The sequence below is a fragment of the Anabrus simplex genome, chromosome 5, assembly GCF_040414725.1.
Source record: "Anabrus simplex isolate iqAnaSimp1 chromosome 5, ASM4041472v1, whole genome shotgun sequence".
In the NCBI taxonomy this organism is placed as follows: Eukaryota; Metazoa; Arthropoda; class Insecta; order Orthoptera; family Tettigoniidae; genus Anabrus; species Anabrus simplex.
Genome location: NC_090269.1, coordinates 34,113,651 through 34,135,032, shown reverse-complemented (window position 1 = coordinate 34,135,032; position 21,382 = coordinate 34,113,651). Strand labels below are relative to the sequence as shown.

Here is a 21,382-nt window from a genome sequence, read left to right as displayed (position 1 = left end):
TCTTTCTTACCTATGCATTGCATTTTGCGTTTTATTCGGCTGATGATGACCCGGATTGGGGTCGAAACCAGTACCGCTTCCGCTTATAATTAAATAGGAATGTAACACTACATTTCGTATTTATTTGTATTGAATAGGTTGAACTAGCTTATTTATTTTTTCAATTTAATTACCAACTGAGCTGTCGCAGCAATCAAGGCTGCTTACTAAGAACTGAACACATATGAAGGAGAAAATAAAATATGCTGCTCGGCCTGCTATGCATGTCATCAAGCCATTCAAGATATCAGCTAAGTCAATCACACAAAAGGTGAAGAACATCAAATCCTCCAAGATCCGTTCATCATCCACTACCAGTAGACTAACGTAATGAGAAGGATTTGAATGTTTAAGACCTAACAATTGCCTAAATATGCAGGCAAATATGCTCTTAAAAATATGACCAAATATATGCACTTCCAATGAATGTTTTTTCCCACTAGTTGTTTTATATTAAAGATACAATTCATTATACAATTTTACTGCACAACCTCAATTTAATTACTAGATCTTTTAAGTTAATTCCATTAATCCCAATAATCATTATCAATCATTTAACTGTGGTCAGTACTGAGGTTATTTTAAATTAATATTGCAGTCTTGCACAATGGTGACAGAGACCACACCACTGCTCCTGCCAGAATGCACCGACAGTCACTGTGGGCACAAAATATTTCATTGAATTATAATATAGAAAAAAATACATACCTCTTATTCCCTATTCATCTTAGCACTTATGTGTCTAGCAGTATTGCTATGATGCTGAACATTTAAATGCTTTATAGTACTTACTTGAACTTCGCACACTTTGCAGAAGAGGATTTTTCCTTCGGTACAGCAGCATTTCTCCCCGAATTCTTTAATACAATTTCACTACACTTTCTTTAGGTATCCTTATGTCAGCTCTATCACTCTTAATGTAACTATGAAGCCTTAAAAACTGTATCTGCTGACACTTTTAGAAAGGTGAGGAGAGAAAGGTAATTTAGGCATAACCTGAAGTAAGCCCTTGTGGCATTTCCTTATCTCTTAACACAGGTGACATTCCAGTGGATTAAATACCCATTCTGCAAGTCTTAGTCTACAGGAAGTTATTCTAAAACTAGTGACATAAACTTAGATGAAATACAATAAGCATCCACTATTTAGCTTCAAGGCCTGAGCTTCAATTTTTGTCACAATGTCACCAACAAATTTACACAAGCAACACTGGACATCACATTCAAAGTACAGTACAATTTTCTGTGAAAAATATAACCAAAATTTGATCTTAAACAACAAAAATAACCAAAATATGACAAAAAAATTTTAAAATATGCATTTATATGCCCTATAAAATAAGGCTAAATATGCTCAGAAACATCCAGTTCATGTTTAATTCCAACAAACAGCCAAAAAGGAAGGCATGGAAAAAATATGACTAAAATATGACTAAATATGACTAAATATGCTCAGAAACATCCAGTTCATGTTTAATTCCAACAAACAGCCAAAAAGGAAGGCATGGAAAAAATATGACATTTTCTGAATATCCAAGCCCTAGTTATGAGGAATATGACCACCTTCCAATACGAAATATCAAGATAATCTCTGGACCTCTGCCACGAATTATCTTCCAGGAAGTCAAAGAAGTAACAAAAATGATAAAGAATGGAAGACAACAGATCCTGATGATATCTTAACCAAAGTATGAAAGATCCTCAGTCACCAAGGCACCACATTTCTTGCTACCCCACTTCAACTGAATCATCAAAGAGGATGTAGACCCATCAGCTAGCTTACAACCAGCGCAAAGGCAGTCTGACTAAATTCTTTCATTTTCAGCCTATCTGGAACCTGACACCTCAAGACTGTCTCCATCACTCCAAACGAAAGGGCCATGAGACTAGAATTATTCATGTTGCTTGACTTCTTTTGGAGAAGCACCATGAGAACACCAAGCCTGTCCTCACGGCATTCATTGATCTGGAAAAGGCCTTCAATTGCATCCCACACAAACTCATTTGGCTCATCGTCTGATCTAACAGTATTTTGTTAAGCATATTTCCATTTGATTCAACTTTCATACCACTGTCACTAGTGTGGTTTAAGATGTAATAGAAACATTGATTCCCTTCATCACCAATGTAGGAGTGCATCAAGGATTACCACTTTCACCCAGATAATAATCATCATTTGCATGGATACTAACAGTCGACCCCCAATCGCCTCGTCTTGGGTCATTCCTCTATGCTGACGTATTTTCTGTTAATGTGTAATGAGAACAACTCCTGCACAAATACAGCAATGGAATCAACAACTTGGCAAATTTATACTCTGAATGAACATTATGAAATTGTTGCTAAATGATAAAATTAAAGCCAGTGAAAGCAAACTCAACTCTTGGTACAGGAAATGATGTGATTCAAGTCTAACAAAATGCAAATTTACAATAAAATATAATAGAGATATAGCTGAAGGAAACAGTCAGATGTAAAGGAAAACAAAAGGTATTATCAACAAAGAGGATAGTTGCCTAGTTGTACTTCCTCTTTAAACAATAATCACCACTACCACCTTATCAACAAAGAAATTAATGAGCTAGTGAAGGAGTGGGTCACTAAAGCAAGGTTAAAGAAAGTGTAAATTACAGAGTGAAGCTTTTAATGCAACAAAAAAATCTAATGGATCTGATGAAATCACAGTGTTTATGTGACAGCTGGACATTTTGAAGAAAAACATTGTATTTAAAGATGATTTTTTTTTGCTAGGGGCTTTACGTCGCACCAACCCAGATAGGTCTTATGGCGACGATGGGATAGGAAAGGCCTAGGAGTTGAAAGGAAGCGGCCGTGGCCTTAGTTAAGGTACAGCCCCAGCATTTGCCTGGTGTGAAAATGGGAAACCACAGAAAACCATCTTCAGGGCTGCCGATAGTAGGATTCGAACCTACTATCTCCCGGATGCAAGCTCACACTAAGTTTTACAATATTTAAAATTCTTACACCGTTTTGATACTTTTTTTGCCTTTTGGCAAAAATTTTTATTTATCAACAGTACATGTTTCGTTCCTTATTTAGGAACATCCTCGGCTGTTATTGTAGCTTAGGTGAATTGCTGAGATTTAAAACACGTTAATTTGCAGGTACGGTACATTGATTCATTTAAAAACTACTAAAAATACCAATTAAATTAAATGATATTAAAAACAATGTAGGGGTTAGTGTGTTAATGATGTGAGAGCGGATGATTGCATAGTTGGTCAGCTTAAAAACTATGTCTATTCATTTGAATAGTTGTTAGAAATTTCATTTTGTTACAATAAAAAGTCTGTTTGCGGTTAAAAGTTTTAAAAAATGTTTGACTTCGTAACACTGTTCAAATTATTGAATTTTTTATCTTCTGTTCCTTCCAGGTAAGTTGTTATATATTATGAGTTTGCTTATGGTGCCTTTGATTGAGTCTAATGTGGAACTTTGAAGCTGATTGCTGAACAATATTTGTTTCAATTTCTGAAATGAAATAAAATAAGGAAATTGAAATTTGTTTAAAAAAACATGGGTCTTTACATGATAACTAAATGTATAAAAAAGTTCTTTACCTTGCTATGTTAGACTCCAATTCTACTGTGACTCTGGAGGGACGTTTGTTGCTGCTTTGCGTCTTGTATAGTAATGGTGTGTGCGTTCCGTTGAATGCTCCTCCTTACGGGAGGCAAGGTTGCGGAGAGGGGAGGGGGCATGTCGGTTACTGTCACGACATCAACTTTAGAGGGGCTAGGGAGAGGGGATGTACAAAATGGCGGAGGTTCGTTCTTATTTATCCTTTTACTATTTGTATTGCGTCTTTTGCCTAAAATTTCAAGACTTGATAGTGTTCCTTCAAATATAGGATTTCTAATGTCAATAGTTTCATTTAGGTTATTGTCCTGATTGCTTTTTTGTCCTAAATAAATGTATAGATTTTCTAATGTGTTAAGGAGAGCTCCTTTGTTTATTTTATGCAATATAGTTAAATCCTGCTCTATGGTTGTAAATTGATGTCCGGTTGAACTCATGTGTTGACCCATCGCGGAAATTTTTTTTAAAAATGTCTTTCAGCGTTGACATGCTCTTGGTATCTTACAGTAAAACTGCGCCCTGTTTTTTCTGACATAAGTTTTTTTGCATTGGTGACACTTCAATTTATAAACTCCTGATTCAGAATGTTTGTTTTTTGCCAGACAACTGCGGGTAGTACCATCTACCGTCACATACAGTAGCAGGATCGCTCCTAACCTGACCTTAAGATGTATATAGACAGGAAGAGAAGGCAAGCACTTGTACACCACAAGCGGGAAAATAGATTTTTTAAAAAAAATTTTTTACAATTTGCTTTATGTTGCACCGAAACAGATAGATCTTATGGTACAGGAAAGGCCTAGGAATGGGAAGGAAGCTGCCATGGACTTAATTAAAGTACAGCCCCAGTATTTGCCTGGTGTGAAGATGGGAAACCATGGAAAACCATCTTCAGGTTTGCCAACAGCAGGGTTCATTTCCACTATCTTTCAGATGCAAGTTCACAGCGCGCGCCCCCAACCGCACAGCCAACTCGTCTGGTAAAGTTGGAAAATGATGATGATGATAACTGGGAATGCTGTAGATTATCTCACTATTCAAAAATTAGCTAATTTCAGTCCAGAACACTTTTACTTTAGTCTAATATTCTTTTTTTTAAGTGAAAAGAAGTACAGCCAATGGTGGTGCCAATAGTCAGGATAAAACAAGTGACCTTTAGTCAATTAGAAGGGCTTCCTTAATTTTATCTTTATAAGCCTTTCTCACTCATTTCTCAACATTTTAGCCATCCACTGATTAAATTCCTTTATTAAGTATCCTTTGTCTTTCTTATATACCCAGTGACATTGTTATTTTTTAATCCTAGTTTTTTCCTTTGTATCCTGTATTGTATCCCGAAATAATCTTCTACCACTTTTGTGTCTTTCCAAATATCATTATGTGCTGAATATTTTCTCATTTTAGCTCTGTAAGCAAATAATTTGAAGACTTGTCTGAAATAAAAAGTGTAAATAGATTGTTACACTTTACTAGCTCGTTCGCATTTTTTATAAAGGTGCAAACCGTGCAAAAATGATAAAATGACAGCAAAAGTAGTTGAGTGGAGGGATCCTTCCTTTATGCTTGTCAGGAATCCAATAGCCTGCCCCTTGCTTATATAGAAAAATTAAAACAAACATTCTGTTAATCTCTGAAATGCGGTCGTTTCCTGTGTTCCTATTAGCTGCAGGGCAGTTCTTATTGTCTCCAACAGAGCCCACATCATGTGTGTCCCACTGCTACTACATTCCACAAAATAATGAAACCGCAGAATTTGAAAGAGGCATGTCATGGTATGTGCCGGATGTAGTTGCAGTATTCGCGATGTAACTATTCTATCTAACCTGGGTGATCACGCCCCCAGCCCAATGGTCTTGTCACTAGCTGTACCTAACCATTCCAGACCATTGATTTTGTCACTAGCCAGACAAATCTCATATTCTGTCATGTTCTTGTCACTAACCTGACCTAAGTTCCTCAGTTGGCAGCCTTATGTACCACATTGTGACTCATGTGAGCCGAGCCACGTTAGATTCTTAACCTCTCATTTGGGAAACAGTCGATATAGTTTTACCAAATAGACATTTTAGGTCATGCATGAAGAGAATAGAACACAGCAACAAATAACAATGTAGCCTCAGATGGATAGTATGTGTAGCAAGTGAACAGAAATCAGTTAAGACATGTGTGGCCACGTAAATAAATAGATGTTTGTGGTATCTTTGAGTAAAAGAAGAGAGGTTTGTAGGGAACATCTTCCAACATAGTGGTTAAGCTAATATGAAGGGGAGAATGAAGCCTAAGGGAAAGTGAACATTTTTTAGGTAAGTTTATTTATTTATCATGTGGCAGTTAGTGCCGTCAGTGTCTGAGGACATGTTCGGCTTGCCTGATGCAGGTCTTTTAATGTAGGCAAGAACTTGGTTTAAAATAAATTCTGTCAGCTAGCAGTGAAACACAAAACAACTTGGCAATTCATAGAAATTAATTTTGTCTCATCACTTACAGTCCTACCCTATGAACCATGTGACCTTGCCATGGTGGTGAGGCTTGTATATCACAATATCACAATGAAGCAGATAGTGGAGCCGCAGGTGTAAGCATATCAGATTAGTATCTGTCGAGAGAGTGGTGGTGGTGGTGATTTTTGTTTTAAGAGGAAGTGCAACGAGGTAATCATCCTCTCTGAACAAATAAGTGGAAAAGAAATTTAAAATATAAAACAAAATTATTTATTCAACAAAGGAATTTGGAAATGCAGTACAAAATAAAACAAAAAAACAACTATAGAATTAGGCCGAAAGGATTACTAACGTATCAAAAGGGAATGTACGTTCCCTGAGTAACAGTACACTTGTAATTTATATACCCTTGATAAGTCCACTGTCGCACATAAAGCGGATGACGAGATCAGCAGTAGTCGCGTCATCGGCTAGTATGCGTTCGAGTGTTTCCTGCAGGCCGAGGCTCCGCCTTAGGCCAGAGAGATTGGCGCACTCTGTGACGATGTGGGCCACAGTGAAGTCGGCACCACAAGAACACACTGGAGGGTCTTCCCTCTTTAGGAGATAAGAGTGCGTGGATCGTAAATGACCTATCCTCAGCCTGCACAATACTATGGCCTCTCTCCGTGAAGGTCAGAAAGAGGACTGCCATACGGTAGTTGTCTTCTTAATTGCTCTCAGCTTGTTGGGAGTTTGGATATCTAGCCACTCCGATTCCCAGGACGCCAAGATGGTTTGACGTAGCTGAGAACAAATATCCTTAGCAGGTACATTGACTGGTCTTGGAGGTAAAAGTACAGCTTCCTTTGCAGCTTCATCCGCAAGTTCGTTTCCCGCAATCCCAACGTGGCTTGGAAGCCACGCGAAAGTGATTTTGGTGCTATCATCCCTTAACCTGGCTAGAAGGTCATGTATCTGCTGCACCAGTGGGTGTTGCGAGAAACAGGTTTCAATAGACTGCAGAGAGCTTAACGAATCGGTGCACATAAGAAAGTGGCTTCTTTCTTCACGCAGTGCAAACTGCAGAGCCTCTACGATGGCATAAAGCTCTGCAGTATAAACGCTACATACTTTTTTTTTTTTTGCTATGGGCTTTACGTCGCACCGACACAGATAGGTCTTATGGCGACGATGGGACAGGAAAGGCCTAGGAGTTGGAAGGGAGCGGCCGTGGCCTTAATTAAGGTACAGCCCCAGCATTTGCCTGGTGTGAAAATGGGAAACCACAGAAAACCATTTTCAGGGCTGCCGATAGTGGGATTCGAACCTACTATCTCCCGGATGCAAGCTCACAGCCGCGCGCCTCTACGCGCACGGCCAACTCGCCCGGTGCTACATACTTTAGGGAGTGAGATCTTCATACTCATATCATCAATGACGAAAGAGCAACCAACATTATCTCCGATTTTAGAACCATTCGTCAAGATAGGTCTCGCAGCCGGACATTGGTGAACGAAGTCCTGGAAATACCTCCGATAAACGGAGGAATCCGTGTTCACCTTGGGTCCACGCAGCAGATCTAGACGTATATCCGGATGCAGAACCAACCACGGAGGTACCTCGCTAAGAGTTCGCTCAAGACAACCACTGATATCAATATTCAAATCATGACACAAGCTATCAATCCGAAACCCAACCGGCCATGTGGCATACGGCCGGTCTTGGCACCGCTGGTGGTATTGGGTACGATAGATGCATTGATAGCTTGGATGTAGCGGCATTTCACGAATTTTGGCAGTGTACGTGAGGAGTAACTGCTGCCTCCTTATCCGTAAAGGTGGAACTCCCGCTTCAGCGAGTAGACTGGGAATGGGGCTAGTACGGAAAGCACCCGTTGCCAGCTTTACTCCACTATGGTGAATACTGTCTAAAAGGCTCAGCATAGATTTTGAACCATAAGGCGCACTTCCGTAGTCAATCCGGGAGAGGACCGTCGCCATGTAAAATCGTAGCAGTACCGCACGGTCAGCCCCCACAAAGTGCCGCTGTGAAACTTAAGCATGTTAAGTCTCTTCATGCAGGCAACTTTCAACTGACGGATGTGGGGCTGCCATGTAAGTTTCTTATCAAAATGAAGACCCAGGAATCTGCAGGTGTCAACCACTGGTAAGACACTGTTTCGCAAGCGGAGCTCTGGTTCGGGATGCACAGGCCGACATCAACAGAAGTGTACAACAGAGGTTTTCGCTGCTGAAAATCAAAAACTGTGTTGCAGGGCCCATCAGTCGACTCGGTTAATAGCTTGCTGTAGCTGTCTCTCAGCAAACGCCACCCTTCCGGAGCTGTAATGTAGAGCTAAGTCATCTACATACAGCGAAGGAACGACTGTGGGCCCAGCAGCGGCAACTATGCCGTTGATGGCGATTGCAAACAGCGTGACACTCAGTACCGGTCCCTGAGGTACTCCATTTTCCTGAACATAATATTGAGAAAATGCATTCCCTACTCGGACTCGAAAGAGATGGAGAGACACGAAGTTCTCAATAAACGTTGGCAAATTTCCCCGAAATCCCCACTGGTGTAGTGTGGAAAGAATCCCATATCACCAAGTAGTATCGTAAGCTTTCTCTACGTCAAAAAACACGGCACCTCCTGAATGGCGCTCTCCATTTAGACCAGATGATCAGTGGCAGACCGATGAGAGCGAAAACCACACTGGTAGTTAGACAAGAGACCCTCCTTTTCCATGGCCCACACAAGACGTCATTTAACCATCCTTTCAAATAGCTTACAGAGGCCATTTGTAAGGCATATTGGCCTATAACTATCCAGAAGTTTTGGATCTTTACCTGGCTTGGGAATTGGTATCACAATTCCCTCACGCCATTGAGATGGAAACACTCCCTCACTCCATATTCTGTTGAATAGGGTGAGGATATGCTTGAGACATCTGTTACTCAAATGCTTAAGCATTTGAAGCATTTGATTATGGATTTTGTCTGGTCCAGGAGCCATATCTCTGCATAGCGCAAGTGCACTCCGCAACTCCCACTCCGTGAAGGGCACATTGTAGGGATGCGAAGCACTAGAGGAAAAAGAGAGATGGTGTGCCTCTGCTTCGCACTTAATTGGAAGAAATGCAAGGTCGTATCTCCTAGAGCTGGACGTATCTGCGAAATGTGACGCGATGTGGTCTGTAATGACGGAAGGAATCGTAACTATATCTCCATTAATGGAGATTCCGGGTACTGAGGGCACATTCTGTACTCCCACAATATGGCGGAGTTTTGTCCACACTTGTGATGACGGAGTATGTGCCGTGATGGATGACACATACACGTAGCTTTCTTACTTTCTCGAATCAAAAAATGGGCCTTCGCGCACAGACGCTTAAAAGTGATATGATTGGCCACCGTAGGATTCCGACGATAATCCTTAAAAGCCCATCGGCGATCACGTATGGCCGCTGCAATTTCATCCGGTCCACCATGGGACCTGTTTCCGGCGACAAATACCGGATGAGGAAAGAATTGTTTCTTCCGCAGCAGCCAAAAATTCCAGTAGTAATGGAAGCCGGGCTGAGTGGCTCGGACGGTTAAGGCACTGGCCTTCTAACGCCAACTTGGCAGGTTCGATCCTGGCTCAGTCCGGTGGTATATGAAGGTGCTCAAATATGACAGCCCCGTGTTGGTAGATTTACTGGCACGTAAAAGAACTCCTGCGGGACTAAATTCCGGCACCTCGGCATCTCTGAAGACCGTAAAAGTAGTTAGTGGAACGTAAAGCAAATAACATTATTATTAGTAGTAATGGAAGAAACGTGATCGTCAACAGACTCCAGCATATCATCAGCCATCACTGCGCGTTTCAAAAGTTCTGGCCAATTTGCCCGCCGAAGTAACTAGCGCTTGGGTACTTCGGACTGTCTTTGATTCAAGAGAGATAGAATTATCGGGAAGTGGTCACTATCACAGAGGTCGTCATGTACTTGCCACCGTAGCAGGGGAACTAGCACACGGCTGCACAAAGTGACATCTAGGTGTGAGAATGTACCATGTGCGCTGCTGAAATGTGTCGGTTCCCCTGTATTAAGCACGTAAAGATCAAACAGGTTGATCATTCACTCGAGCATCCTCCCCCTAGTACAGGAAGACGGAGAACCCTATAGTATGTTACGGGCGTTCACATCTTCCAGCATGAGGAAAGGAGGCGGCAACTGAGTGATCAAATCTTGTAGTGCACGAATATCAAGGTCGTAATCCGGTGGAATGTACACGTTGCGAACCGTTGTCATTAATGGCAACGGAATGCGAACTTCAACTGCATCTAGCTGAGTACGGAGTGGTACTTCTTCGCTGAAGATGTCGGAGCGAACTAGGGTACAAACGCCCCCAGTTGCCGCGCCATCCACAGCTAATCTGTCTTTGAAATAAAGATGATATCTTCTCATAGTCGTGTCGTGTCCAGGTCTCAAACGAGATTCCTGTAGACAGACTATGGAGGCCGCAAAGACAGATATCAATTGACGTAACTCAGCTAGGCGACAGTGATAACTACTGCAGTTCCACTGCAATAGTGCCATTGTGTGGATTGGTAGTGTTGCGAAATTAGGACAATTGCTTGCCCTTCTTTTTGTCAACTACCTGCCATTTTCCACCGTTCTTGTCGGTATTGTCGTCATCATCCACGATAATGAGTGGTTCAGTCCCCTCCATCGTCTCCTCAGGAGGAGGAGGCGCGGTGACTGGACACTCCGCGGACGGTGATCTCATTGATCGGGAACAGTGGGCCTTCTTCCTGGGAGAACTAGGTTTTCCAGAAAGAGATCGAACAAGAGGACATGGGGCCTCTCGCTCTTACCCTCCGTTTTCGAACACTTTGGAGGAGGGCTGGCAGATGACTTGCCAGGCTTTTTTGGAGATCCTGGGACCCCCGTTCTCGTCGGAGAAGGTTTCTTCTCCAAACGTGTAGGGGAGCATTTAGGCTTCCCTTTCTCCTCCTTTTTTGGGCCAGTTGAAGGATGGCTGGAAGGTGATTTTCCAGCCTTTGTTGGGGAAGTCTTTTCCCCCACCCTTGTGAGGGAGGACTTCCCAGCCGAATGTGTCTGGGAAGAATTTTTCCCGGACATCTTCGGCAATGACGTGCTTGCTGTCTGTTGAACCTGTGGTTTGACGTTTACTTGCTGATTACTTGATGTTTGCGGAGTTGATGGTGGGACAGAGGGTACAAAACTTACATGATTTATGCGTACACTAGCAGCCTTCTCTGCAAAGGAGATGGAGAATTCCGGAGGAGCCATTGATTTATACTTCTTCCGTTCCTCTGGATAAAAAAGTTTATCCAGAGTCTTAATCTCCTGGATCTTTTTCTCCTGTTTAAATGTAGGGCATTCCTTGGATCGAGGGGCGTGCTCCCCAGTGCAGTTAACACACACTGGTGGTGGTGTGCACTCCGCACCGGCATACGCCGCTTTTCCACATGCCCTGCATATTGCTGATCCCTAGCAGCGTGGTGAGGTGTGGCCAAAACGCTGGCAGTTGTAGCACCTCATAGGAGAAGGAAAATATGGTCGAACAGTGAGTGTGTACATGGATACCTTAATACGTTCGGGCAATTTTTCAAGATTGAAAGTTACGATGAAAGCCCCCGTGTCGTAGAGGTTATCACCGACACGCCTCTTAAGACGTTTAACGTCGGACACACCTCTACGAGCAAGGTTCCGGATAAGGTCATCATCGGAGGCCTTAATCCCGTCCCAATGAAAGATAACTCCTTTGCAGGAGTTAAGGGACTTGTGACTCTCAATCTTAACTGGCACTGGTCCGAACATTGTGGCTTCCAATAACTTTTTACTCTGCACAAGTGTACTAGTTTAATGAGTACGCTACCATCCCGCAATTTCCTCATTTCATCTACTTCACCAACAAGACCTTCCACAGCATTGCTTATCAGGAACGGGTTCTCTTGAAGAAAGCTCTGTCCATCGAATCCGGTCGCAACCAGAAATCGTGGCAGACACTCTTCAGAAACTTCCTTACTAGACAGGTCAACACGATTGAAACGTTTATGTTTCCTAACTGAACAATTAAAGGGCACAGTTTTAAGGCCTGCAGCCTTCGAAGAATCAAAACCAAACTCAAAAACCATCCATAGTCCCATGAGTACCCGGGATATAAAAGGTCGACCTTCGGCAGAGCCCTGACGTACCGAAGGCAAGGCTATATACTCCAGAGAGCACCCGGTATCTGGAGGTGGGTCGCTAGGAACTACTCTCCCAATAGCCGTGCATCATCTCGCCACGACCCGAAACTTGTGATTGGGGTGGGCCGCTAAGAACTAGTCTCCCAGTAGCCATGCATCACCTCGCCACGACCCAAACCTTGCGATTGGGGGAGGATAAAACCTCCATACTAACCTATTCTACCTATTCTAACTATTCTTATCGTTTATTCTACCCAAGGCAGAGAGATTGGCTAGACAGGAAGAGGAATGAAATTTAAGAAGGTGAGAATAAAAGGGTACAAATAGTTATGAAATTTAAAGAGTACAGACACCTCTCAGGCAACTCGGGGGACACCCTGTTAGTCTGGCCCTACACCGAGGCCAATCCAGCATGGGTAACCCTGAGCTGGCACAGCCCTCGGGATCAACAAGCACACAAGCCCCCACACCAACATCAAAGTCATGATGTCCCTAGAGGGGGTCTGTCGAGAGACCAGACTAGCAAATGGTTGAAAAGGGGTTAGCAGCCTTTTGGAAGTTGTAAGGGCAGCAGTCTGTATGATCGACTGATAATAGTTAACATGTCTTAGCTACATTGATACTGCTACACAGCTGAAAGCAATGGGAAACAACAGCCGTAACTAATTCATGAGGTCATGCAGCTCTCTCTGTATGAATGAATGATGCACTTATGATAGATATCTCTCAATATTCCAGAGATAAAACAGTCCCCATTCAGATCGGATCTCCAGGTGGGGACTACACGAGAAGGGTCAATCATCAGGAAGACTAATACTGATATTCTGTAAGTCAGAGCATGGAATGTTAGATGTTTAAATCATTGTAGTAGGTTAGAGAATATGAAAAGGAAAATGGATAGACTAAAGTTAGATGTAATTGGCATGAGTGAACTACGTTGGCAAAAAAGGCAGGATTTTTGGTGAGGTGACAACAGAGTTATCAACTCAAAATTAAACAGGGAAATGCAGGAGTTAGTTTAATAATGAATAAAAACATAGGGCAACGGGTAAGCTACTACGACCAGCATAGTGAATGAATTATTGTGTTGAGACAGACACCAAGCCAATGTCCACCACAATAGTACAGGTCTATATGCCTAAAAGTTCAGAAGATGATTGAAGAAATCCAAATAATATACGAAGATAGAAGAATCAATACAATATGTAAAAGGAGAAAAGAATCTAATTGTGATGAGAGACTGGAATGCAGTGGTAGTCCAAGGAAGAGAAGGTAATGTAGTAAGAGAATTTGGAATGGAACAAAGGAATGAAAGAGGAAGTTGATTAATAGAATTTTGCACCGACCATAGTTTAATCCTTGCTAATACTTGGTTCGAGGGAGCGAGGGAGGGAGGAGGGAAGGAAGGGAGAAATGCCAGGAGATAGTATCTAGGTAAGTTGAAGGAAAGGAGAATGAGGGATTGTTTCAAGGAATATGTTGCACAAAGATAAATGAAAAGGCTGAAAGAAACACAGAAGAGTGGACAGTCCTGAAGAATGAGATCAATAGGCCTGTCGAAGAAAAGGTAGGAAGAAAGGCAAGATTAAGTAAGAATCAGTGGATAACACAAGAGATATTAGATCTGACTGACATTTAAAACTGGCTTTACGTCGCATCGACACAGATAGGTTTTATGGCCTAGGAGTTGGAAGGTAGCGGCCCGTGGCCTTAATTAAGGTACAGCCCCAGCATTTGCCTTGAGTGAAAATGGGAAACCACGGAAAACCATCTTCAGGGCTGCCGACAGTGGGGTTCGAACCCACTACCTCCTGGATGCAAGCTCACAGCTGCGCGCGCCCCTAACCGCATGGCCAACTTGCCTGGTAGACAATAACTGGCTCAGAAAGAAAGAGAACAGTAGCTTTTGAAATATGGTGTCGCAGAAGAATGCTGAGGGTGAGATGGCAGATTGAATCATGAATGAAGAGATACTGAATCAAACAGGTGAGAGGAGAATGATTTGATAAAATTTAAGCAGAGGAAGAGATAGAATGATAGGACACATCTTATGACATCCAGGACATTATTATTTATAAGTTTCATATTCCGTATTGATTGGATTCAGTGTAATAGACAAGAAAAATGTTCCACCAATCAATACATTTATTGTGAATGAATTATTGCACTAGTACCGGTTTCGGCCTATCTTGGCCATCATCAGCTAGCACACAAATTTACAGTCATTAGACAAAATTACAAAGATGTTACGTTAGAGCATCCGGATGTCTAATGAAAAATGGAAGTAAAATATATTACAGTACGTTGCGTTAAAATATCTCTGATTAAAAGTGGTGATGGTTATAATAAACTAAAACCTATTGATTGAGCATGGACATGAGTACATAAACACATTAAAATATATATGCCACATCATAAGACACTAAAAAATATAGCACATTAAACACATTAAAACATGGTATATTTTAAAAACATCTATTAAAATTTGAGTTCATGTTGCGTTGCATTCATTCTTCAATCCTCGTGTAGTTCTTGTGTTGATTAAGTTGTATTAGGTGAATATCGAGAATGTTCTATGGCTGATATACTTTGTATTGGTATGTTATAAGAACTCTTGTCATTAAAATTTGAAAATTGAGTACTGTGCAATTCAACTGTTGATGTAGTCAGGTAAGATTTATATGTACAGCAAGATAGGGTTTAATTTTAGAGCAGTTGGTGGTGACACCTCTCTCGTCTATGCACGTTGTATGGTTGTTATTGTTGTTGCTGTGGAGGTTGTGTACCGATATGTTTGGAGATTTGTTGTGTTCTGCTCTTGTTGTTGCTGTGGAGGTTGTGTACCGATATGTTTGGAGATTTGTTGTGTTCATTAGACATCCGGATGCTCTAACGTAACATCTTTGTAATTTTGTCTAATGACTGTAAATTTGTGTGCTAGCTGATGATGGCCAAGATAGGCCGAAACCGGTACTAGTGCAATAATTCATTCATAATAAATGTATTGATCGGTGGAACATTTTTCTTGTCTATTACATCCAGGACATTTCCAGTTAGTTTTTGAGGCATGAATAAGAGTAGATGTAGGATGTAGTAGTTATGTAGAAATGAAAAGGTTAGCACAGGATAGTGTCATGGAGAGCTGCATACCCAACTGACCCAAATAACAACACTTAAGAGCCTGCCCTTGCTGGCGAGATCTAGCATTTACAGTGCACTATGTCTGGTATGGGCTAGAGCAGGGCTGCTCAGCTGGGTGCCCATTGAGGCTAGCCCAGTGTGACTGTGCAGACTTGATGTAACTGCGGACAGCTTACATGTTAAGCGTACATCACAGTGAAGCGAGAAAGCAAACACATTTGGTACAGCAAAAGGAGGTGTAAAAAGCTTTCCTCACACCATTTTCAACAAAATGTTGCTTGGAGTACAGCACAAAGAAGACAGTATAATCGCAAGAAAAATCTATATTTTCTTCAAATATTCATGTTCGAATTTTTTTTTTTACAATTTGCTTTATGTTGCACCGACACAAATTGGTCTTATGGCGACGATAGAATAGGAAAGGCCTAGGAGTGGGAAGGAAGCGCCGTGGCCTTAATTAAGGTACAGCCCCGGCATTTGCCTGGTGTGAAAAGTAAAATCTTTATTATCCATTCAGTAAAACGAAATACATAATTCAAAAGTTTTATGTTTGATTTTGCAAAGTGTTCTCATGTTTTGCAACTTTCCTGTTCGTTGAGTTTTGGAAAATAGTATTTAAAATCTATCTTCAACCATTTTTTATCTGAATATCCCCTACAACAGTATCATGCAAATAAGCATGTTTTGCTTTGTAGCGGTGTTCTACATTATGCCTTTTCGATGTAACAGACTGCCCTAATAGTAGGCATTTTTCATGGTCCACTGCTAGAAAAAAAAATCTTCCCATTGGCTCTCTGCAGAGAGGTTTGGCAAGGCCCTTTCTCTTTCATTAGTGTCTGCCACCATTCTGAACTTGGGTATTGCCGCAATGATTGAGTCTGATTGGCAGGCCTTCGCCTGGCATTGACCATCACAGCCTGTGATGTAACCACATCATTGTGGCTGAATAACACACTCATCGCATGCCCGCCCACTTACAAGGCTGTGTGCCTGCAGGATGAAATATCCAGCATGAGCACCTCTGGGCTAGAGCAAGTATATTCCTTTCACGGACCTGTCTCAGTTCCATCCTCGACTTTGACAATATGAGTGACTGGGGTATGAGCAATGCTAGTAATGCTATACCTTATACAGCCAGTTCCTGTGATGAATGGTGTCAAAACATAGCTTATAGGGTCAGTTGGTGCTGGCATTTTAGTAGGTTTGGCAGACTGATTTTCAACAGCAACTTCTGGCTTGGTGAGGAAAGTGACAGAAAACTACCTCACTTCTTATTTCCCTCATACCCTCTTCAATGACGCCTAGACCAACTATAACAGCTGATGGTGCAGTTGTTGAGGATCAAAGCAGCCTTCAGGATGAGTACTCAACATATGTAACTACAGTGTCACTAGGGTTCTTTTACATAACAACAGACTGTCCTAATGGGAAAGCTGTAGATTATCCTGCTATGATACCTCAGTCCATAATAAACTCATGTTCTTCAAAAAGAAGTCTTTAGTCCAAAAAGGCAGCTATAGTTTGACCAAGGTAAAACTTGCACTGAAACTGGCTTGCACAGTTTTAGCACTGAGGCATGAAAGGAAGGAAGAAAGCAGGGGAAAAGAAAAAAAATCTCTCACTCGGCACCCAGAGCACCATGACAATGATATGACACACACACACTGAGGTCAAATGATTTCATACCACTACCAGAACCATGCCAGTGAGTCGAGTATGGTCTTCATCTGTGCACATTCTTTTTTTTTAATCATGTCATGCAATGGCCATTAGTTATCGTTACAGCATTCATCTTACCCCAAATATAGGCCAGTTGTTTAAAATTTCACAAGGACTCAAAGAAAGCAAGCAAAGCTACCTTGTAATTTTGCATTACTATTGATACTGAGATCACAGCCACATAAACTACAGTTTTATACAGAATCTGTGTCACTGGAATGTTACTATTCATTTCAAAACTCTCACATGCATTGACTAACAGAAAATAATAATAATGTTAAGAGTATGGGAAATATAATACAAAACAACCACTAATCATCAGATTGTGAGCAAAAGGGTAAAGCTTAGATTCAACTCCTAATGTATTTCCCGTGTCATCTGAAGCATGGTTATATGACAATGTTAATACTGGTACCAATTTGTCCCTCACGTTGAGCATTAAACTGTGCTGCCTTGTAAGAGGTACAATTTGTACTCTCAATTCATAATAGAGCTCATAGGATCTTGCAAGTAGGCCTACTGATGATAATGAGCAGCTGCTGGGCTGAGTGGTTCAGACGGTTGAGGCGCTGGCCTTCTGACCCCAACTTGGCAGGTTCAATCCTGGCTCAGTCCGGTGATATTTGAAGGTGCTCAAATATGTCAGCTTCGTGTCGGTAGATTTGCTGGCACATAAAAGAACTCCTGCGGGACAAAATTCCGGCACCTCGGCGTCTCCGAAAACCGTAAAAGTAGTTAATAGGACGTAAAGCAAGTAGCATTATTATTATACTGAGTAGCTGTAAAACCAACAGACATACCGGTAAGTTATATGTGCAAAATTAAATATGCACCAACATTACACTAACTTCACAAAAGCAGTAAACTTAAATGAATGTATGGAAAAATATTCTTGGAATGGATTAGGTGCTTGATTAAAAACAATGACTATGCTTTATCGGACAATGACCTCTCAATAAGAAAAAAAAAAATTCTGTCAGGAAACAAACTGAAATAATACAAGCGCCTATGTCTGCTAAATTAAAATACCGAGAGGAATCATTAAGCAAACACATACTGGCCATCCACATTAAGTCATGAACTAGGATTCCACAAAAAGGAAAAACAAAACAAAACAAAAAAGTGTTGTTAGAATTAATGTTAGTGAATAACTGATAAAAAGAGTGAACTGAGTTAGAACCTATAGTGACTTAACAACTTGCTACTTTACATCATCACATATGTAGCTCTAATTGTAGGCCTATTTTGGCTGGTACGATTTAAAGGCAATATTTTAAACGGTATTGCCTTAGTAATGATATTAGCTTCGTTGATACCATTATAATTATACAACTAAAGAAATTATTATCACTGTTATCCTCTGGATTCGGTATCAAAATTCGCATAACGGGAAATAATGGGATAAGGAACTCAACTACTCTCTGAAAATACACCCCCTTAAAATATATTTGTAGAATCTTGGGAGAAGGAACGCATACGGTACTAGTGTTTAAATTAAGGCATCATTATTTACTGTAAATAAATATAATTGGTTATACATTCTGGGGAACTATTCAGCTTCTTTCACATTATAATGAGCATGGCAGCTAACCTAATAAAGGATGGCAAGGCATAACAGAAGGGAATTCATATCTTGCTGCGGTATGTCTTTATTCTTGGCCAATCTCTCCAAAGATACTATGAAAATTCCAGGAAACGAAGTACTGATGATGATTTTAATTCACTTACGTTTATACTCGGCCATTAATCGCCTCAGCGCTGACCCTGCCATTTTGGCAACAGCTGATTTCTGTTTTGTCACTATGTTTTATATCATCACAGTAACGATAGTGACTTGTCATTCAGCACGATCCTTTCCCACTGTTTTCTTTATACCAACATAAATTACGATTACAGAAAGTTTGTTCTGAATTACCTGAAAATGCCCATTATTTTGCGTATTTCCAAGTCCAAAATTAAGCGGACAGTTGAAAAACGTCTAATTTATGATAGAAGCTACCGATGCTCTTTGCGAAGGAGTATCAGTTCCGCTTTAGCCTTAGCACGAGCAACACGTATCTCGAGCAAGTGTGCACAAGTGTGGAGCCGTACAGTGAGCCTGTTTGTTTTAAGTGTTTTGCGTATTATACGCTTAGGTAACTAAAGACATTTCGGAACGATGATAGTCGGAAGGAAAAATACAATCGTCATCACATTCACAGAACGAGATATTCCAAAACCAGCCCCCTACGAAATCCACGAGTGGATTTTTGAAAATTTGAAAGTGGATTAAGCCAACATCGAAACATTAGAGCTCAACGAAATTTCCCGACAAGTCTTCATTAAGTGCAAGAGACAGTTGATCACCTTCTCAAGAACTATGCAGGTGAGCAATATTTTGTTCATAGCAATGGCTATCGTAGCAAAATAACTGTTGATTCGGCCGGCCTAGGGATTAAACTTGTGAGAGTATTTAAGCTGCCCACCGAAACACCTCATGGACACATTTCAGACGGTTTGCGCCACACCGGACTATATTTTCAGTACCGTATGTGATGAAACGTGGAGTTCCAATTTTCGATATAAAGTGCACAATGGTATTCGTGTAGTACGCATCATGCTTAAAAAACATATCCCTTTCTACGTAGACATAGCAGGAATAAGGCTTTAGTAAGTTATGATAACCAACCACCAACCTGTGCCAGCTGCAGTAAGATAGGCCATTAACGTAGTGAGTGCCCAACGCGACGTTTACCAGTACAAACACCTTCTACACCCGACAAACCAACCTGGGCGACCTTGACTTCAGCCTCGGGGAAGTTACCGACGCAGCGCATACCTCTCACATCAACACAACTTACCCCAGATTTTCCAGAGGTGAACACACGATCAGCTGATACACCAGACTCACATGTAAACACACCGTCCGCACAACAGGCAAAAATTACCACAGGAGAGGAAGAGACACAAGTAGAAAAACCAGCACACGACCACCTTGAGAAGATAACCCACTGAGTGGCACACGCCAAAAATGAGAGAACCCCAGAAGAAACTGTCAGTCGTTCGGTAGATGCAGAGTGGGTCTTTGCGCACAAGTGGCTGGTCCGTGGTCCAACAACTCTGAACTCTGACCGGCCAACCGAGTAGAGGAGGGGTGGCCAAGTTTCCACCGTTGTTCTACGCCTCTGCATTCGGGAGACGGGACAAGGCAGGACCTCACGGCTGGCCCCAAACGTCGGCTGTCCTGAGAATGGTTTCCCGTAGTTTTCCATTCTCCTTCACTAAGGCTGGGACAGTTCCTAGTATAGGCCACGGCCGTCAACCCCCTCACCTTCTCCGTGCATCTCCTTCACTGTAACCAATCTCCCGGCCTGAGAGACGACGTTACAGTCTAAGAGTAGCACATTCCCTTCAGGAAAGGAATGAAAACTCCTTTGTAGTAGTAACTGACAGTCTCCTTCATTCAGCGGTGAATAATAATCTGTAATATGTTAGTATGCTAAGAAGACAATGGGGTCACTTTTTCGTGCCTAGAATACTATTTACTCTAATACAAACAGACACTCAAACATAAAACACGCAAGAAAATTGTTCCGAGGTTTTGGTGGAGCAGCAGAGGTGAAAGAAGGTGCGGGCTGGAATGGGTCTAACTACAAGTCCGAAAGATGAATTTTAAAATTTAAATAAAGGTTATATTTTCAACTGATAACAAGATTTAACAATGTTCACTATGTGAAATAACAAAGAAAAATAAGGTACAATGCAACTTTACAAACGAAAGCACAAGTTAAGAGGATATTACAAATTCTGGGCTACGAGCCCAAAGTCTGAGCTCTCAGCTCACAACCACAAATTACCAAAGGGCAGAAAACTCCTCATTACATGGAGCACTTGCTCCCAACTTCACACCTCAAGCCTCTCTAAGGCACTTTTACCACAACACCATAAAGAGCTGACCCGCTCTCAATCTTTCGATCCTATTAAGGCAATAACAGACTATTACACTAAACTGCCATCAAGGCACAACTTATAAAGAAACAGCGGTATCTCGTACACAATCTACTGGGCCTTAGTGGGCAAATACTAGGTTAATTTAAATGGCGTGAATTAGCACTCCTAAATACACATTTTAAAACCTAAGTGGCGCTAGGCCGATTACACAGGGGCTAATCCCAAGCTAGGGAAGTGACTCGTATGAGAAAACTTTAATACATTAAGGAAGAGAAGAAACGGTTATGAAAACGTAGTCACCTCAACTAAAAAATGAAGGGGAACTCGAGA

The 21,382-nt window shown here is 41.5% G+C and overlaps 1 protein-coding gene across 4 annotated transcripts in view; it reads right to left on the bottom strand.

Moving 5' to 3' along the window:
* The window catches only part of Ubc7 (ubiquitin conjugating enzyme 7), a 48,341-nt gene extending 28,501 nt beyond the window's left edge, over positions 1-19,840 (bottom strand). The window contains exon 1 of one of the 4 annotated variants that reach the window (XM_067146835.2): positions 19,798-19,840. In XM_067146835.2, the coding sequence (XP_067002936.1) occupies positions 19,798-19,825 (28 nt within the window). In that variant the 5' untranslated portion in view covers positions 19,826-19,840. Of the gene's footprint in view, positions 1-18,713; positions 18,751-18,850; positions 19,053-19,797 lie in introns of those variants that run through there. The other 3 variants (XM_067146837.2, XM_067146834.2, XM_067146836.2) reach the window with 3 other exon arrangements.
* Between the last annotated feature and the right edge of the window lie 1,542 nt (positions 19,841-21,382).